General features: G+C 42.3%; 2 protein-coding genes across 6 annotated transcripts in view; both read right to left on the reverse strand.

The window, feature by feature from the left end:
• Positions 1 to 1,523, reverse strand: part of elmo1 (engulfment and cell motility 1 (ced-12 homolog, C. elegans)) — a 104,942-nt gene extending 103,419 nt beyond the window's left edge. For 4 of the 5 annotated variants that reach the window (XM_026157087.2, XM_026157085.2, XM_026157086.2 and 1 more), the window contains exon 1: positions 1,387 to 1,523. The gene's annotated coding sequence lies outside the window, so the exon portion shown is untranslated. The remainder of the gene's footprint in view (positions 1 to 1,386) is intronic. The other variant, XM_080295931.1, reaches the window with a different exon arrangement.
• Positions 1,524 to 9,536: 8,013 nt separating this feature from the next.
• rp9 (RP9 pre-mRNA splicing factor) lies at positions 9,537 to 17,884 on the reverse strand. The gene is made up of 6 exons (XM_026156982.2): positions 17,569 to 17,884; positions 17,342 to 17,372; positions 17,100 to 17,229; positions 14,279 to 14,370; positions 13,800 to 13,861; positions 9,537 to 10,821 (listed from the first exon to the last, which is right to left on the reverse strand). The coding sequence occupies exons 1-6, from the start codon at positions 17,712 to 17,714 to the stop codon at positions 10,611 to 10,613; spliced, it is 672 nt and encodes a 223-aa protein (XP_026012767.1). The 5' UTR covers positions 17,715 to 17,884; the 3' UTR covers positions 9,537 to 10,610.
• Between the last annotated feature and the right edge of the window lie 79 nt (positions 17,885 to 17,963).

The raw sequence follows: 17,963 nt of genomic DNA on the forward strand, positions 1-17,963 counted from the left end.
ACACAACAGGAAGCTTTGGGCCCAATACGTCCAGATATCCGCCGGCTACGCTGGAAGAACATTTGATATCATATTTTAATGAAATCAAAATTGATATACATCTCACATTAGCTGATCTACTCCACAGTCTTTCCTCGTAAGAGCAATTTGGAGACGTAATGCTTGGGAATGATGCACCCAGCCCCCGTGTTGTTTATCTACAATATTAACATACTTTCTGCGGTAATGAAGAAGAAGGGGAGCTACTTAGGGCCAAATCTTTGCAAACAGAGGTCTAATGTGGTCTAACGTCTTGTTTCTTGCCACAGGAGTAAGGCAGGAAAACAAAGCAGAAGGTTATTAAATCAGCAATGATGAAAAACTGATTAACTACTGTCTTTCTACCCAAAGAGATTGGATATCCAGCCAGTGCAAGGGGAGGAGTGACAACAGATTCTTCTTCTTCTTCTTCATTTTTTTTTTTTTTTTTTTTTTGAGGGACAAGACTAATCAGAAGTTTGGGAAACAGCACTCAATAAAACGCATTGATTTGAGGGGGGAGGTCAGGTGAAAACCCACCGGAAGTGAAAAGAGAGAAGTGAAGAAGACCGCTTTAAAGGGTGTGAGTGAAGCTCATGTTGGTATCGCAGGTTCTGATCCGTTTTGAGGATAGCAGAGAGCTTCTGCATGAATCAGAGGCTGTCCGGCTTCTTCTCTCCCTCCTCTTGCCTAATCACAGGCCCGCGGTGTGGCCAGCGTGCAGGGTTGGAGTTACACACGGCGCACAATTAAAGCAGCTCTTTAATTAGGGGGGGGGGAGAAAACGTACAGCTTTTTCTTCTTCTTCTTTTTTTTGTTGTTGCATTTAGCCATCAGCAGCATGCACTTCCATCACACAAGCCGGGAAAAGCAGAGACCTCTGCTGCTTCTTGGCTGTATATCTGCAGCAAACACGCAACTTGCAGCATTGCTGTGCACTTGTTTCAAAAAAGGGGAAAACAAGAAACTAAACCGAGGACAAAGCCTGGATTTACTGGCACTTTCATTTATGCATCGCAGTTCAACGTGCATGTTAGAGAGAGAGAGCATTGATGCTTAAAAAAAAGAAAAAAGAAAATCAGAAAGAGCATGTCAATAAAATAACAGCGCCCGGAGCCGCTGTGAGGCCACCGAAAACAAAGTAGCGACAGGCAGGAGGAGAGAGCCGTGAGCGCAGGCACACTCGCTGCCTCGCTCCGGTGTAACGCACAGACACTCGGGCACGCCGTGGCGAGAGCGCAGCGAGCACACAAAAACACTGCGAGCCACCCCCCAGGAACATTTAGCGCCACAACGCGAAGGAAGTGAGACGGAATTTCAGCAACAACAACATTTCTGCAGGAAGAAGGAAACGAGGCTTTCACCAACCTGACGACGCGAGGACGCTTCTTCCACTAAAAGGTCCGGAGTTGTGTGTTGTGAGTGAGAGAGAGAGTGTGTTTGTGTCCGTGTGTGTGAGAGCGTGTCACTCACTGGTGTTTCCTCTCCCTCTCTCTCTCTCTCTCTCTCCCTCTCCCTCCTCTGCCGTAGAGATAGTGCTGATGTTTCCACTTCCTCTTTTCTTCTGCCGTCTGCTGGCTGGCTTGTGTTGCCAAACAGAGGATGCACGAATGCACGACAGCAGCAGAACTCAAGCAGTCACTGGTTAACAGGAGGAAGGGGACTTTTTAGTAATTATTTATTTTTTTACAGGATGGAAAATCGTCATTTCATTATTTTAGCCCCAAAGCTCAGCTCGGTTTGGTAAATAACAGTTTTAAGTCCAGTGCCAACATACAGAAAGGGAAATGAAAACTTTCTTCTTGTTTTACAGAGTATTTCTGAGTGGAAACCTTCACTCTGTAAAAGTAATCCTCTCCTCACCCCCCCTGTCAATTTATTTACCTAAACATGTAGTGAGGGAGTGTGTGGTGACAGTGGTGTGTATGGGTGTGTGTAGGTGTAGTGTGTTGGATAAGGATGCAAGAGCAAAATCACCTAACAGGAATATCACAGAAATGTGGAAGCTGAGGAAACAGGAAGCATCTTTTCTTATGAGTCCTTCAATAAATGTGCTATAAAGATCGATTTATCATCCCAAAAGCATTTGATATCAGTGTTGGATTAGATTAATTGCCAGATAAGCAAGAAGATGACCATCCCAGTTTGATTTTCGTTCATCGGTTATAACATTCTTGCACAGTCAAGCACACTTTCCGAGAAAATGACAACAAATTGTGTGTATTTGATGTATTTTCTTCTCTAATTTATGTTTGTTACTGTTTGTTTATATTCCTACAAGCAGGGCAATCAAAAACTGACATTAAAACCCAATATGGCTCACGTGTAAAATCATGTGTAGGCTATCTGGCAGTTATTAAAAAGAGTAAAAAAAAAACAGGCTGGAAGAAAACACTGATTAGAGAAGACAAGAGCAGAAGACAATAGTCTGTGTTGCATCATATACTTAAATGTTACTTCATGCTCTCGCTGATTTTCCCTGATGTCTTTTAGTAACTACGATCCTTAAAAAAACACATCATTCTTGATAAAGAAGGGACTGTCTCCTAAAGAGGACTAAATGTACTTTGCAGTTCATCATTAATGACTTTGCACAGAGAATTTACAAGGCTGAAAATAAATACGCGCTTATTTTTCGGCTGAGAATAATTTAGGAAAAAATGAAATATTAGAAAGGACTTCTGCCTCCCCGAGTGAGCCTACACCAACATGACAAATGGTGGGCCTGCTACAGCAACGATTGAACAGATTATACCTGACAAACAACTCAAATCTGAAGGAGACGTCTTTTTGTTTCACAGTAACTGATGAAACAAAAGCAGATCGGTCTTCAGTCTCTCGGGAAAGGAAAGGCAAACGGGAACAGAGCTTTCAATAATTCATGGTTATTGAATGTCCTCCTGTTTGGAGGGTGGGATTATGACCTTCTAGTGTTACTTTATGTCTGAGGGTATAATGTTGCAGGCACTCTGTAAAGACTGCAGCATCTCCGAGCCACGGTGTCCCTTTAATTTTGATCGTTAATTACCTGCTGTGCTTGGTACCAGAATGAGTGGCATTTGTGGCTGAAAGAGAAAAAGAGTGTGTGTGGCAGGCAGCTCTGCAGCTCGTCCTCGTCTCCACTCAGCGGGAGCAGCAGCAGGAGGATTAATACAGGAGCCCTGTTCGTCCTGGCAAACAATCTGGAGCGACACACCCAGCAGAAATCTCTTAGTCCCTCGTTCTGTTTATTTTTCTCTCTGCAAAAACACAGGATGCAAAGCTCGGCCCGTTTAAATGGCAGCCCTCGTCCTCGACTTCACACCCAATCTGACTCCATAAATAGGCTGCGAGGACAGGCACACCTGACCCAAAAATGTAAGAGGAAGAAAACAGATATTTTTATGGGTTTTTCAAGATGCGTCAACACATTTTGTTTTTCTGTGCAAGCATACAGATTTGACTCAGATAATAAATCTTTGTTTGACCTATGAATGCTGCGTGATATGTAATATGGTATGTAATATATTCTAAACAGCACTTACTGCTGCTTTTCTTTTGGGGAAGCAAACAAAAGCATTCTTTTATCCCTCTGTGTTATTTGCGTCATTTGGTCACTGTGACCTTTGGATCCCCGACTCTAACTCGAGAGGGCTCAAGAGCAAATCGAAGGGCTCAGAGATGAGGTCATATTTTCATCTTCTATTTCTATTTTGCCATATTGCTTTAAGACAGCCCACACTTCTAAAAAAGCATCACATGATGCGTTCAATCAAGTGGAAACTCACAGTGCAAGCCGGTAAAACTGCAGAGTCACTCTCATTTCTGGCGTTGCACTCAGAAGGTAAGCACTGGACTGATTTCTTTTTATAGATGTCAGTTGTCACTTGTGTAACTCGCTCTGATTTGGACACATCCTGTTTCACAAACAGCGGGCCAACCTCCGTTCATCTGCACGTCTGGTGTGAAACTTTAATGTCATATCAGATAACACTATCAAAACAGAGGGAAGCCTTGGTGCTGCTTAATTTTCCCTTTTGGCAAACATGGTTATTATTCATGAGTTAAGTGCAGCAGATCTGCTCATAAAGGTTTAATTGTCTACTTTCTTTTTTTCCTCCCATATTTTGGAAAGCAAATCCAGACCATAAGTATCTGAAGGGCTGCATATCTTTGCTTCAGATTTGATTTGATCGTTAACAGAAGACTGGTGTTCAGCAGAGAACGTCAAAATCAGATTTTACCTGCCTAAACACGATGCTCTTACCTTTAGACTTGTCTTCGTTCAAGCTGAGATCAAGTGATTAAACGGGCCAGGATTTAGGATCATTGTTTGTTGTTTGTTTCCATTCTTTTTAATGAAGCGTTGTCCACTGGGTTTCAGTGCATTTTGCTTAATTAGAGCACACAGAATGCTCATATAGACCACCCTGTTACATCCAGCAATAGACCAACAATAACAATAGATGGCAGCGTGCCAGTTCCTTTGGCAAGCCATACATGCTCAAACAGAAGCACCACCGAGTCTGATGATGAATGAGTGTTTCGGCTAGTGAGTCGTTCCTTGTTCTCTTCAGTTTGCTCTATACATGATTTGTTTTTGACAGATTCATGTTTTCTTTCAGCATCCCACAGAAATTGGATTCAAAATGATGCAGGGCTTTTTTTGTAATTGTGAGTCCTCCGAGGCTTCGAGGTCTTTGCTTGATCGTTGACAAGGACTCGTGACACATTGCAGATATAAAACAGGGTTTTCTTAAACACACAAATCCACTCATCCAGATAACTTTTATTCCGCTGTATAACATTTTATTATTTTCATGTGTTCACCTGCCATTTAATAATAATAATGTGTACTTTATTGATCCCCGTGGGGAAATTCCTCTCTGCATTTAACCCATTCACTCAGTGAAGCAGTGGGCAGCCATTGGACGCCCAGTGTGTAGGGACGGTCCCTTCCTCATGGGTACCTCAGGGTGGCCGTTCAGCGGATTCAAACCCCCAACCTTCCGATCATGGGGCCACCACTCTACCTACTGAGCTATCCCTGCCCTTTGTTGTTTCTAAATTAACCCAGCTGCCTATTTTGGGGGAAATAACAACCTTTAATGTCTGGAAATACATTATTAACTTCAAATTACAAGTTGAATCCACACACAGCTAACCTAAGGTCTTATACTCTTACCAGGTTGAACTCCATTTTCCCTTTAGGAGTGCTTTAATTCTACAAGGTGCCGATGGATGACAGCATCACAAAGCTGCAGATTTGTCAGCTGCACATCCATTTGGTCAATTGCCTGTTACACATCCCAAAGGTAGAGTAAATTTATTGTCATGTTCAAGAAACCAGTTTGAGATGATTTGAGTTTTGATACAAGAAGCGTTATCCTGCTGGAAGCAGCCATTAAGAGATGAGTACACTGGGGTTATGAAGGGATAGAGATGGCCGGCAGCAATATTCAGGCAGGCTGCGGTGCTCAAATGATGCTCAGTTGGTACTAAAGGGCTCAAAATGAGCTACAAAATGATCCCTAGAACCATTATACCACCACTACCTGCCTGAACAGCTGATACAAGGCAGGATGGATCTATGGTTTCGTGTTGTTTAACAAATTCTGACCCTGTTTTTCGCAGCAGAAATCGAGACTCAGCAGATCAGGTAACGTCTCACCAGTTTTCTACTGTCAACTTTTGGGGAGCCCGTGTGAGTTGTATTTTCAGTTTCCTCTTTGCTGACATGAGTGGCACCCAGCGCGTTCTTCTGCTGTTGTAGCCCATCAGTTTAAAGGTTTCACATATAGTGTCTTCAGAGGTGCACTTCTGCATAACTTGGTTGTAGCTACTGTTACCCTCCTATCAGCTCAAAGCACTCTGGTCATTTCTCCGTGCCCTCTGGCAACAACAAGATATTTCCAAGCAGAGAACTGCCGCTCACTGGATACTTCCTTTTTTTGGCCTGTTCCCTGTAAACCTCAGAGACGGTTATGTGGGAAAACCCCAGCAGACCAGCCTGTCTAGCACCGAGCACCACGCTATATTCAAAGTCACTTAAATCACCTTTCTTCCCCATTCTGATGCTCAGTTTGAACTTCACCAGGTTGCCATGACCACATCTAAATGCACTGAGTTGCTGCCATGTGATTGGCTGGTTTGCGCTAACGCGCAGTTGTACCCAATGAAGAGGCCAGTGAGCGTAGGCATGAATGAAAACACTATCCTAACAAACTGATGTGAACTTAAAGATGAAACTTGGCCCTTTAGTGTATTTTTTATTTGATCTGAAAGTGAATGTTGCAGAGAGACGCCGAGTTTGAAGAATGAAACATGCAACTGTTCCAATGCTCCCAATCTGGACTGCATGTTGAGGCTAAAACACAATCAGCACAGAGATTCGGGTCTGGCAGCCTGTCTGACCTGCACCCTGTCCAAAAAGACGGAGCGCTTTAATAAAAAGCCTCTCCACTGACCAAATTCTCTCTACGTGGCATAACCTCCCTCAGAGCTGCTTTCTGTGACTGCACCTCATCTGGGAGATTCATTGTGCTACTCAAAGACGAAGCGAGAGACAGGGAGAGAGAGAGAGAGAGAGAAGTCAACACGGAACAAAATGTTTCAGGGAAGCTGATTTATCCTCGTTTATTGGTCCAAGCGTCTAGAAAAAAAGAAATTTGCCACAGAAAGCAAGTGAGAAGAGTCAAGTATGACGAGAGAAAACTTGGATCTATGCTCTCAATAAGCAACTAAAACGCTCTCATGGCTGCATTATCTGTTACTCTTTGATGGAGCTGTAATTTCTCACAAACACATACAGTCCCCTGTGTACGAGCTATTCAGAAAGCCTAAGTCTCAAATCTAAATGGAAATCTTGCCTGCTTATTCCCTGTAGGTCTACTGTAATTGTCTCTGTCAGGGTCATTAGGAAGAGGGAATGTGTGTAGTTTAGAAGAAGAGAAGCAGCAGACTTCCTCAACTGCAGCTTAAAGAGTAATGCTTGTTTTAAGTAGCTACTGTTGGTCTGCATGCAAATCTGCTCCTAGAGAAGTCAATTTGAAGACTTCTTGATGGTAGCTGAGTACAGAGAGCAGGGATTCCTGTCCAGTGTGTACTAAAACTATTCAGTTTAAGTATCGTCAGACCGCTAGCAGGACAAGATCAAAAGAAAAATGTTGCTTGGCTATAAAGGTCACCCCATTACTGTGCTGTGTAATTTTTAATGGACAGCCTCTCTGTGAAGTTTCTAAAAAAACAAAACAAAACAAAAAAACATCAAGTCAAAGGCAAAATGAGCTATAGAGTCAAAAACTATTATCTCACATGAAGGCCAGACAGTGTCGGAACAATCACATCCCTGAATCGCCCACCTGGAAACACTCATCCGGTTTCGGGAAGGAGTGACGCCCGGCGACAGCGCCCATGACACATGACAATAACTTTGTGAATTCCCTGAAATGATCCCTTTCTCACAGACTTTGTCACTATAGAGCTGGAATGTTTCTAGAGAACCTATTATGCTCATTTCCTGTTGCACATTTTTATGCATAGACACCACCAGATTTTCTTTGCATTGAAGTTTAAAAACATTCATTATTTACACCATACTTGGTGCAAACTCTCAGTTCATTCGCTGCCTGAAATGAGCCTTTTTCTCTCTCCTCCTTGCTTCGTTTAAGGCTTTTGATTTGATGTCTTTCAGGTAGTTTGAACAGTAGGTGGGTGGAGATTCTGCACTCAGCTACAGCTGTGGTCTCCGACAGGGTCAGCAGCACAGGAGCACCACAGGGAACTGTGCTGTCCCCTCTTCTCTTCACCCTGTACACCTCTGACTTCTGCTACAACTCTGAATTATGCCATATTCAGAAGTTTGCAGATGACACGGCCATCATGGGGTGTATCTGGGATGATCAAGAAGAGGAGTACAGAAGTCTGGTGAGGAACTTTGTCGCATGGAGTCACACAAACCACCTGCAACTCAACACCTCAAAGACTAAGGAACTGGTTGTGGACTTCGGGAGGTCCAGAGAAGGTCCACTGCCAGTTCAGATAGAGGGGGAGGAGGTGGAGGTGGTCAACAAGTACAAGTACCTCGGGCTGTGGGTGGACAATAAACTGGACTGGTCATGCAACACAGAGCACCTGTATAAAAAAGCCCAAAGCCGACTGTACTTCCTCAGGAGGCTGAGGTCTTTTAACATCTGCAGGAAGCTCCTGAGGATGTTTTACCAGTCGGTGGTTGCTGGAGTACTTTTCTATGCTGTGGTGTGCTGGGGGAGCAGCACAGCAAAGAAGGACTCATCCAGGCTGGAGAAACTGATCAGGAGGGCTAGCTCTGTGGTCGGCATGAAGCTGGACACTCTGGTGACAGTGGCAGAGAAAAGGACATTAAAGAAACTGATGGACATTATGGACAATGCCAGGCATCCTCTGCACACGGCCATTAACAACCAGAAGAGTCTGTTCAGTGACAGGTTGCTTCTCCCCAAGACAAGAACTAACAGACTTAAAAACTCCTTTGTCCCACACGCCATCAAACTGTTTAACTCCTCTCTGGAGGGGAGAGGGAGGGGAAACAGGAGGACAAAGGAGGGAACAACTAAGCTGTAGTGCCTCTTCACCTCACTGTGCAATACCTTTTGTGCAATACTTTTTGTAAATAGTCAACAGTGCAATAGACTCAATACTTGAAATGTGCAATTCACTTGTATTTTTATTTTTTATTCCTATTTATTCTATTTATCCCCTTTGTATATTTTATTTATATTTGTCTCTGTATTTATATGTGTGTGTGTGTGTGTGTGTGTGTGTGTGTGTGTGTGTGTATATATATATATATATAACAGTTCTGTAACTGTAACTTTGGTCGTTGCTGTGCTTTTTTTGGAAGTCGAATTTCCCAGAGGAACCCACCCGAGGGATTAATAAAGTTCTATCTTATCTTATCTTATTAAAGACATCCCCTCTCACAGAAATCATCAAAAAACAAAACAAAAAAACCCAAACAACAACAACAACCCTGTCCACAGAGCAGGGGCAGAGGGAATCTCCCCTTTTTGTCAGTGTAAAGAAGTTGGACTACACATTTAATCCCTCAGATATCTTAATAGAAGAAAAGGGAAGTACAATTTCAAATGAAAGATCTGTCATCAAGGTCCTGAGTTTAATTCCACCATCAGGCCGGGGTCTTTCTGTGTGGAGTTTGCATGTTCTCCCCGTGCTTGCGTGGGTTCCCTCCAGGTATTCCGGCTTCCTCCCACCGTTCAAAGACATGCAACTTGTGGGGATAGGTTAATTGGATAATCCAAATTGCCACTAGATGTGAATGTGAGTGTCTGTCCCTGTGTGTTGGCCCTGCGACAGACTGGCGACCTGTCCAGGGTGTACCCCGCCTCTCGCCCTATGACAGCTGGGATAGGCTCCAGCGCCCCCCGCGACCCTGAAAAGGATAAGCGAAGGGCTGGATGGAGATCTGTCATCACGATTCTTTGGACTCGGAATTGTAAAAAATAAATGTCTAAGACTAGAGAAAAAGTTCTGATACTTCATTGTTTCATAATCAGTTTTTAATTCACAGAAAGTTTTCTGTTATGGTTTTATTCATCTTACTGTGGACTCATTGTAATATATAAATTTAAAAAAAAAAAAAGAAAAAAAGGAATTTCTATTGGAATTGGTGAAAAAATGGGAACTTTTCTGTCATTTAGTTGTTTATTTTTGACATAATTACTTTGGTGTTGTATGAATGCTCATGAGGAAGGATTTTAGCAGTAGGAAATGCAGTAAAATGTATTAAAATACAGTGAAATTTAAGCCCTCCTTTACATTTTCCAAAGCCATCCAGTGGGCCGGATGGGAGTTCTTGCCAGGCCGATTCTGGCCCATGGGCCTCACATTTGAAACCCGATCTACAGCATTGCAAAGCCTGATGGTTATACTTAAAGATGCCTTGAAAACTTTAGTACTGCAGTGCATGTCTCTGTATACGACTATACAGAGATCTCAAAAGATTCTTTCCACATTTCTGTGGCTTCCTCAGAGCACATAAGCATATTCCAACCTCAAATCTTTCCAAATGTTTATGTACAGTCACAAGCATTCAAACATTTTGGCTCGTGTGGAAAAACATTCTAACAGCACCCCAACGTTTACATTTTTTCCACCCATTTTCATTTAATGCACTCTACAATCAAAGTTTTTAATAAGAATGCAATGCCAGAGAAAAATACAATCTCTGAATATGACCTTACCAGAATCGATGTAAGAACATTCTCTTAAACCAGAAGGCTCATTCCATACTCGCTGAAGAGTCACTGCCCATGCAGCAAATCCTTTTTGACAAACATATGTACCAAGGCACACATTCATACTTAAGCTGCTGTTCCATCGGACTCTGTGCTGTGTGAGCCGACAGAGAGGACGTAAAGGCGAGTTGTCACCCTGGGGGGGAAAGAAATGTGAGGGAGAAGTCATCATGCTTGGTGCATAAACAGCTTTTAACCTGAGGGGGAAAAGCTTATGGGGGCGTCTTCAGGGTGCAGGTCTCGCTGTGCTGCATTTCAGTCTCTTTCCTTTTTTATGTGCAAAACACGTAATACTCAAGTTCGCGTATCAGCATGCCCTCAGTCTGAATCGGAGGAGTCATTAGTTTTGGACTTGTGCTTTCGCTTCCTCTTGCTCTTCTTTTTGTCTTTCTTCTTTTTGTCCTTCTTCTTTTTCCTCTTCTTTCTGGGATGGTGATCAGAGGAGGAGGATGAAGAAGAGGAGGAGCTGTCTGAGTCGGAGGCGGAAGAGGAAGTGGTGTCCTGGAGCAGTTGCTGCAGCTGCTGGATCCTACAGACAAGGAGGGAAGGCAGGAGAGAAGAGGATGTGGTATTTAAGTCAAGTGCAGGGAGGAAAGTACAGCCGAGGCATACTGATGCCCAGGTTGGCAAGCATCTCAAATGTCACTGAGCAGCACACTGTCTTTGTCCCAGTACCAGCATTTCCAGAAGGCAGAGTGAGCCACGTGCCCGCTTGTGGTTGCGTATTTCTAGTAATGTTAGCAACCCTGTCCAAGTAACAATTAAAACTTCAGGTCTTGGGCACATATTTAGTTTTCAATTAATCTTTTTTAAAAGGTGTCCATTATTGCTTAAATCCAAAATGGAGGAGACAATAATGACTTCATCGTCAATTTTGTTTCAGGCATTTTTAAATGGTTTCTTCTAAGTTTTTTGGGAAGTCTCACAGATATCTTTATCTTTACCAAACAAGTAAAACTCATTTTAATTTAAATGTTCACTTTTGTTGGAGTGCTCAGTTTTGTAAGAAAATATTCTGCACACACGTATGATTTGGGGTTTAGTTTAATAAGAACACAACAAATCTTAAGACTACTATGGAAACATTCAAAAAGACTTACATATTATTATATCTTTAGCACCTGCATGCTTCGATGTATTCTCTTTTACATGAAACACACTGAGAAGACAAGTGCATCACAAATGAAGGCTCAGACTCACAGAACTGAGACTACTGGTGTCTCTAGCTGCTTTCTTAAACTGGGCTAGGCAGCCAATCAGACAACACAGACTGAAGGGCAGGACTCAAAGAAAAAAAAGTGTATTGGAGGGCCCTTCAGTGATGCAGGACTCCCTTAGAAAAAAATACACAAGCTCTAAAGGACTCTAAAGCAGAGTGGATGAGAAGAATTAGAATAATCTTCAGAAAAATTACAATGTCTTTGTCTAAACAGTCTAAAATGTTCAAAAAATAATCATCAGAAAGAAGCCAAAACAGCCATGTTTTGGTCTACATGTCTACATGACCTTTAAACTGAGGTGCTAAAACAGCTTTTTAGTTATAATTCCTTTACTTGATTGTGCTCACACTAAAACCTGCAGTACACAGAAAGCTAGGAAAAAAACAAAAAACAAAAACAAACAGGATTTAAACGAGACCATGCAGCTCTCCCCTCTCTCCTCTAAGCCAATCACACCAAACAAGGCCAAAGACTCCTGTCACAGAGTCGGTCTTCTAAAGCCTGAACCATCCAGGTGGTGATGGTGGTGCTGGTGCAGGAGGTAAGGTCCTTCTAAAACAAGCTCCACTGCAAGATTTTAAAAGGTGATTTTGGGCTACTTGTCCAGTAACACCAAAGACTTCCTGCACATCCTGGCTATAATTTGGAACAGAATTTGTACTTTACAGATTTAACAGTGTATCTTTAATATTTTGTGACTTTGGGTTACAAAACATTAGATGATGGGTACACTGTGGTCATAAAGAGATGGAAATGCCAACAATACTCAGGCAAACTGGATTTCAATGACGCTCATCTGGTACTCAGGGACCCAAAGAAAATATTCCCCCACACCATTACATCTCCACCAGCAGCCTGATACACAGCAGGATGGACAGGTGTACCTAATAAAGTGCAGCGGTTTGTCTTGTCCTCAAACAGACTCAATTTCTTGCTGCCTTGTACCAGATACAGAGTAGAGTTTGTGTGTACTGACGATGTTATTGGAGGAAGAAAGAGCTAGCAAACGTTGTCCACAGATTTCCACTGAGAAATTGCTTCAACTGGGCATCAACACTATGTCTGCAAAAGCCCATTTCTTAGAAAACAATTGCATCAGCTTGAGACACACTGCGAGGATAAGGCTGAAGGACACTGCTGTGCTACGATCAGTTGTGCGTACAGCAGCTGACAATTCAAGTGCAAAAAAAGACAAATGGCATGTGTGAATTATCACCAGAGTAAATTTAATAAATAACATGAAGCTAAGCAGGATATTTGTGCTAAAGAAGCTGCAGCACGATTAGATTTTGTTATCGAAGCACGTGTCAGAGTACGCTATTCAATGTCTGGCATAAATATTAGTGTTCATACTGCATTTCTGAGTCACGCTGTAACACGTGAGCAGCAAGGTGACAACAAAACTTACACGGCTCCAGTAGAATCCTTCTGCTGCAGCGTGGTACGGCACTTCTTTCCAGGGAAATTTGTCCTAAATGGACTGTAACTCTGAAAATACCACCCCTCTTTAGCTTAGTAAGACTGTTACTGCTTCACGTCAGGCTCAGCCAAACTCTGGAGTGAATTTCTGAACAGGATGGCGGCTTCAGATTTTGTCCCCTATTTCTTGAACTGAAGCGGTGCTCTGAGAGAAAAACGTCATCATATTCAACGCAAAAATGTGGCCCCCCCAAAAAACGATTTGGGCGACATATATGATAAAATTAAAAGTCATACACTCAAATAATAAGCCAAAAAGTAATTCTAACAAAAAAACAAAACTCTCATTTCCTAACTTCTTCATCGTTACCCAATTGTGACACAAGGCTACCGCATCAAGCACAATTTAATAGACAGCACCTTACATGCAATTAGAAAGCAGGCTGGCAGAGGTTGGACTGTTTCACTCCCCTTTCAAAGAAGATGCCAAAATGAATGTGGCACAGACACGCAAGTAAGACTTCAAAGCGCCACTGGCCTTTAAATAACCTTTTTGATATGCATGCAAAAATACACAAGCATGTGTGCGCGCACAATCGCGCACGCTCTTCTTCCTGAACTAGCCTCAAATTCAAACATCCCGGTGTCAAACAGTATTTGCTAGAAACTGGAACAAGCAGCCAGCAACCATGAGAGACTTTCCAGGTCATCTGAGATTGTCCCACTCCAGCGAGAGGACACAGTGGAAAACTGAGTTTTCAAGTATATGATCTGAGTATCACGAGTGGGTCCTTTAATAGCGGTGGAAAATTATGAGTCTTTCTCTGGGAAATTAACATGCACACAGCAGGAAAATGACTGTACATACCTGGTTTCCTTCTCATTCCTTTTGTTTTCCCGAATCAGGTCGTACATTGGGTCTTCGTGTGCCTAATAAAGTACACAATGTCACACAAAAAGAAGGTAAGGTGCTACAATTCACACTATATCCAGGAACTATACATTCCAAACTGTGTTGTGTCAGCACTTTTAGGAATATCGAGACAATAGAAGGAAGGAAAATATGACACAGTTGCATTTATGGTAATCATTGCAGGGGCTGAGCGTTCCTGCAGCGAGCACTGTTTCATTAAAAGTACACTGGAACGAGCTGTGTGCAGAGATCTGCTGCCCACATGTGTAAACTAAATCTGACCTTACTTAACTTTAGTCTCAGACACAAACTGTCTCTGTCATAGCTCCACGACATAAACGCGACTACTAACTTTTTTCTACTGCATTCACGCATTTTTCTACTGCAAGGAACCGTGGGTGGGCCAACCATTCTACAGCAGTAAACAAACTCACCACTCTGAAGTGCTCCAGTTTCTGGTTGCCTGTGATGAAGAAAGGACACTCCCGATCACCTGTCCTGTGGCCGTAGCGCTTGCACCTCCAGCCTTTACAAAAGGAAACAAAAATCATTGTTTGTCTAACGAATCAGACATTTCACGTACATGGCAGCAGAGTTGCTATTAAACAGACGTCCCACGTAAAACTGATTTTCCTCATCTCAAGAACTTTAGTTTGCCAAAATAACCCGAACTCATGGTGCTTTCAACAGTAGTTCGATAGAATATGCTCAGTGTCATGGTTATCGCGAGTTGCCATAAATGACTACGCAGATGCACCAACTGGTCACCAATCATGTGGCAGCCATCATGTGCATTCAGACATGCAGAAATGATCAAGACAAGCAGCTGAAGTTCTTAATGTGTTTGAACGTGGCATGATTGTTGGTGCCAGATGGGCTCGTCTGAGTATTTCAGAAATTGTTGATCTACTGGGTTTTTCCCCAGACAACCAGTGTTGGGTCTGAAAAAAAGGGAAATATCAAGGGATTAGCAGTTGTCCTTGGTAAAGTGCTTTGTTAATGTCAGAGGAGAATGGACAGACTGCTTGAAGCTGATAAGAAGCCAACACTAACTCAATAACCACTTGTTACAACCAAGGTAAAGTTTACAAACGCTGGTGAAAAATGAACAGAAGAAGATTGGAAAAATGTTTCCTGGTCTGAGGAGTCCTTCTGCTGCAACACTTGGTCGGGTTCAGAATTTAGTGCAAACAACACAAAAGCAGGAATCCACCCTGCACTGTTTCAACAGTTTAGGTTGTTGTTGGTGTAACATGGTTCTCTGAGGAATGTTTCCAGCGCCTTGTTGAATCTATGGCTACGTTCATGTATACTAACAAGGATTTTTCCGCATTCATTCTGAAAAAACATTTCGGTCCACATGAAAACACCAAAAACAACTTCAAGTGGTGTCAAGTGCTTTCCAAGCGAACATGTGGTGTTATAACCCCAACTGTACAGAAATACTGGCCAATCAAAAACCTTACAAACAATAACATGGCCACAGTCTGACGTCAAAAAGTCGCACACCTTTGATGTTGCAAGACAAAAATCCCCATTTTTGTTGTCCATATGTAACCGCAGAGTTACTGGAAAGCCTCACCCTGAAAGGAGCTTTTCAAAAGCTCAGTTTAGGCATCTAAAACTGACCGAACATCTAAAACTGACCAAAACTTACTGAAAAACCTACGTATGCAAAAATCCCTGTGTACATGTAGACAGGCCTACAGCATGATGAATCAAAACAGTTCTGAAGTCAAAAGGGGTTCCAAGCTGGTATTAGCAAAGCGTACCTAATAAATTGACTGGTGGATATGTATGTAAGCCCAGTCTAGACCACTCATCATCTAGCTAATAAAGCAAATCAAGGACAACTCAAACTGCATTAAAAGACACAAACTGTAAAAAAAAAAATCCTGAAAGAAATATTATTTTATTAAATTGGATTTTGTTGAACAGCAGTCGGCGAGGGACGCAACAACCCCACGCAACAGCAACTCAAGAGTCGCACACGAAAAAACACGCTGCTCATGATGAGGCGCCTGATTATCAGTGACAGATCATCTCAAATTCATTATCACTTTTTCTGCCCTGAAAACAAATCAGCAATTTCTATCCAAGTTTCACACCGATTAACTGCTCAAGTGGCAGCGTAGCATCTGTGAACGACTTGAGTGTTTTTAATGCGAGTCTGCAGGAATTCTGTTCACCACGTAAAAGAAGTAATTTCTCGCCGTTCCTTTAAGCAGGACGACAAATGTACAAGTTTTTCACAAAGGATTGAGGGAAAAAAAAAAGAAAAAAAGACACAAACACCACTTTTTTGTTTGCGTGTGCATGTTTGTGTCTGAGCTCTTGCTGTTCGCAGCATGAAAATGTGTGGGACGAAAGAATGAATGGACACTGAACATAATGACATTCATTGTTTTGGGAAAAACAGACAGAAGATAATCTCTGCAACACCAATTATTAGTCTTTGGTCCATCACTCTTGTCATAAAAACAATAGACACAGTGATAAATGTCAAGATCTCGCAGTTAACATTTATCACCTATCATAACTGCTGCCTACTCACAGTGGAGATTTACTCCCACCTACAGTTCCAGACCTATAAGTGCTGCTGGTACCTCACTAATAAACCGTACTCAAAACATTTTCCAGCATCCATGTGAGCTTGTTTAACAGATTTTTAATTTTTCAAATAATTCATTTTAAGTAAAGAAGCATGAGAAATAAATACTATCAATAAGATTACAATTTCTGTTACAGATAAAAATATTAATAAGGAGTGGAATGGCTGTACTTGAAATCATTTAGGTTCTCAGCAAACCACATTTCAAACATTTATAGGACTTGCAGACACCCTGTAGTGTATGCACTGTAAATTAAAAACATAAACTAAAGGACTGAAACTTGCCAGGCCAAAAACACTGCACAGCTCTAGGAGATTAATAATGAAAATATGTTAGAGTCAGCACTGAAGACAAGCATAAAATTTTAAAATAAACACGCTGAAGTGAGCAGCTGAGTAATCACTACTGTCATGTGTCTTATGCCCCCTGTTCTAAAGGCAAGAGGCTGCCTCCTGGGATAGATTTCCTTCTGTTTGCCTAATTAGCAATGAGTGTCACCTCTGATATCAACACCTAACTCCTGTAGCTGTGAAAAGATTCCCGAGGGATGTGAAAAACTCTGTTAAAGACTGCATTTGCATGAGCAGAACTGTAAACAGCATGTTTATTCCCGTCAGTGCAAACTCGGGCACACTATACTCACACTGCATCACCTTCACCTCCCTCCCTAGAGGCATCCACAGCCCTTTCGTGGGAGCGTGGGCCAGGAAGCTTCTGGCTTCTTCATTTCCTGGTTCTGCAGGGATACAGTCCTCTGGTTTTTCTTCATGCTCCTGCAACACAAACCGATCACTGTCACCAATTCTCACGATTTGTCTTTACCTGAAAAAAGCCACATGTAATTTACTTCTTACTCTTAGCTGTCTATTACTGCGAACACGTTACCTTAATAAATCCCGGTGGAGGTTTCTCATAGCTGCATGAGAGAGAGATTAAAAATGGTTAGTATGCTGCCTAAAACAAAAAATAACAACATGAAGTTGCTGCCCCTCGCTTATTGCGGATAAGCTTGATCAACTTGAAAATGGGTGTCAATTAAGACGCATTTATAATTCATGCACAAGTTTGCGGGATTAAAGAGGAAAAGCCAGAGTGAAACTGGAGTTACTCACAATGTCTCGATGTGTTTCAGTTTCTGGACTTCTTGGCTGACTTTTTTCTTGTGCTTCTTCAGTTTCTCCAAATCATCTTTTGGTATCTTGTCCCTCTTGTGGTGTCGTCTGTCCTCCTTCTCTCTTGCTCGCTTTCTGTCCGACATCTTGCCTTGAACAAAATGATCACCCGACAAAAAATACCGTTGTTATTAAAAGTGCATGCGGAGCTTTTACGTTATTAATTCCATGAAGATGAATCGTGCTAACATGCAGCTAACTAGCAAACGCCGCTCCAGCGCTTCTGCACTTCCTGTGCAGTCAGATTCGATTGTTAAAGTCCGGCGCCACCTGCAGGACACCGGCGGTAACACAGGAAGTGCGCCTGGATTCTCTTTCTCTCTCTTTTTATTTTT

Source organism: Astatotilapia calliptera, chromosome 22 (genome assembly GCF_964374335.1).
Source record: "Astatotilapia calliptera chromosome 22, fAstCal68.1, whole genome shotgun sequence".
Taxonomy (NCBI): Eukaryota; Metazoa; Chordata; class Actinopteri; order Cichliformes; family Cichlidae; genus Astatotilapia; species Astatotilapia calliptera.

Coding starts and splice junctions, on each gene's coding strand:
- rp9 (XM_026156982.2), bottom strand. CDS start 17,714: ATGTCGGACAGAAAGCGAGCAAGAGAGAAGGAGGACAGACGACACCAC. Junction 14,371..17,099: donor GGAGGTGAAGGTGATGCAGT/GTGAGTATAGTG, acceptor CCTTTTGTAAAG/GCTGGAGGTGCAAGCGCTAC. Junction 13,862..14,278: donor AACTGGAGCACTTCAGAGTG/GTGAGTTTGTTT, acceptor GTACTTTATTAG/GCACACGAAGACCCAATGTA.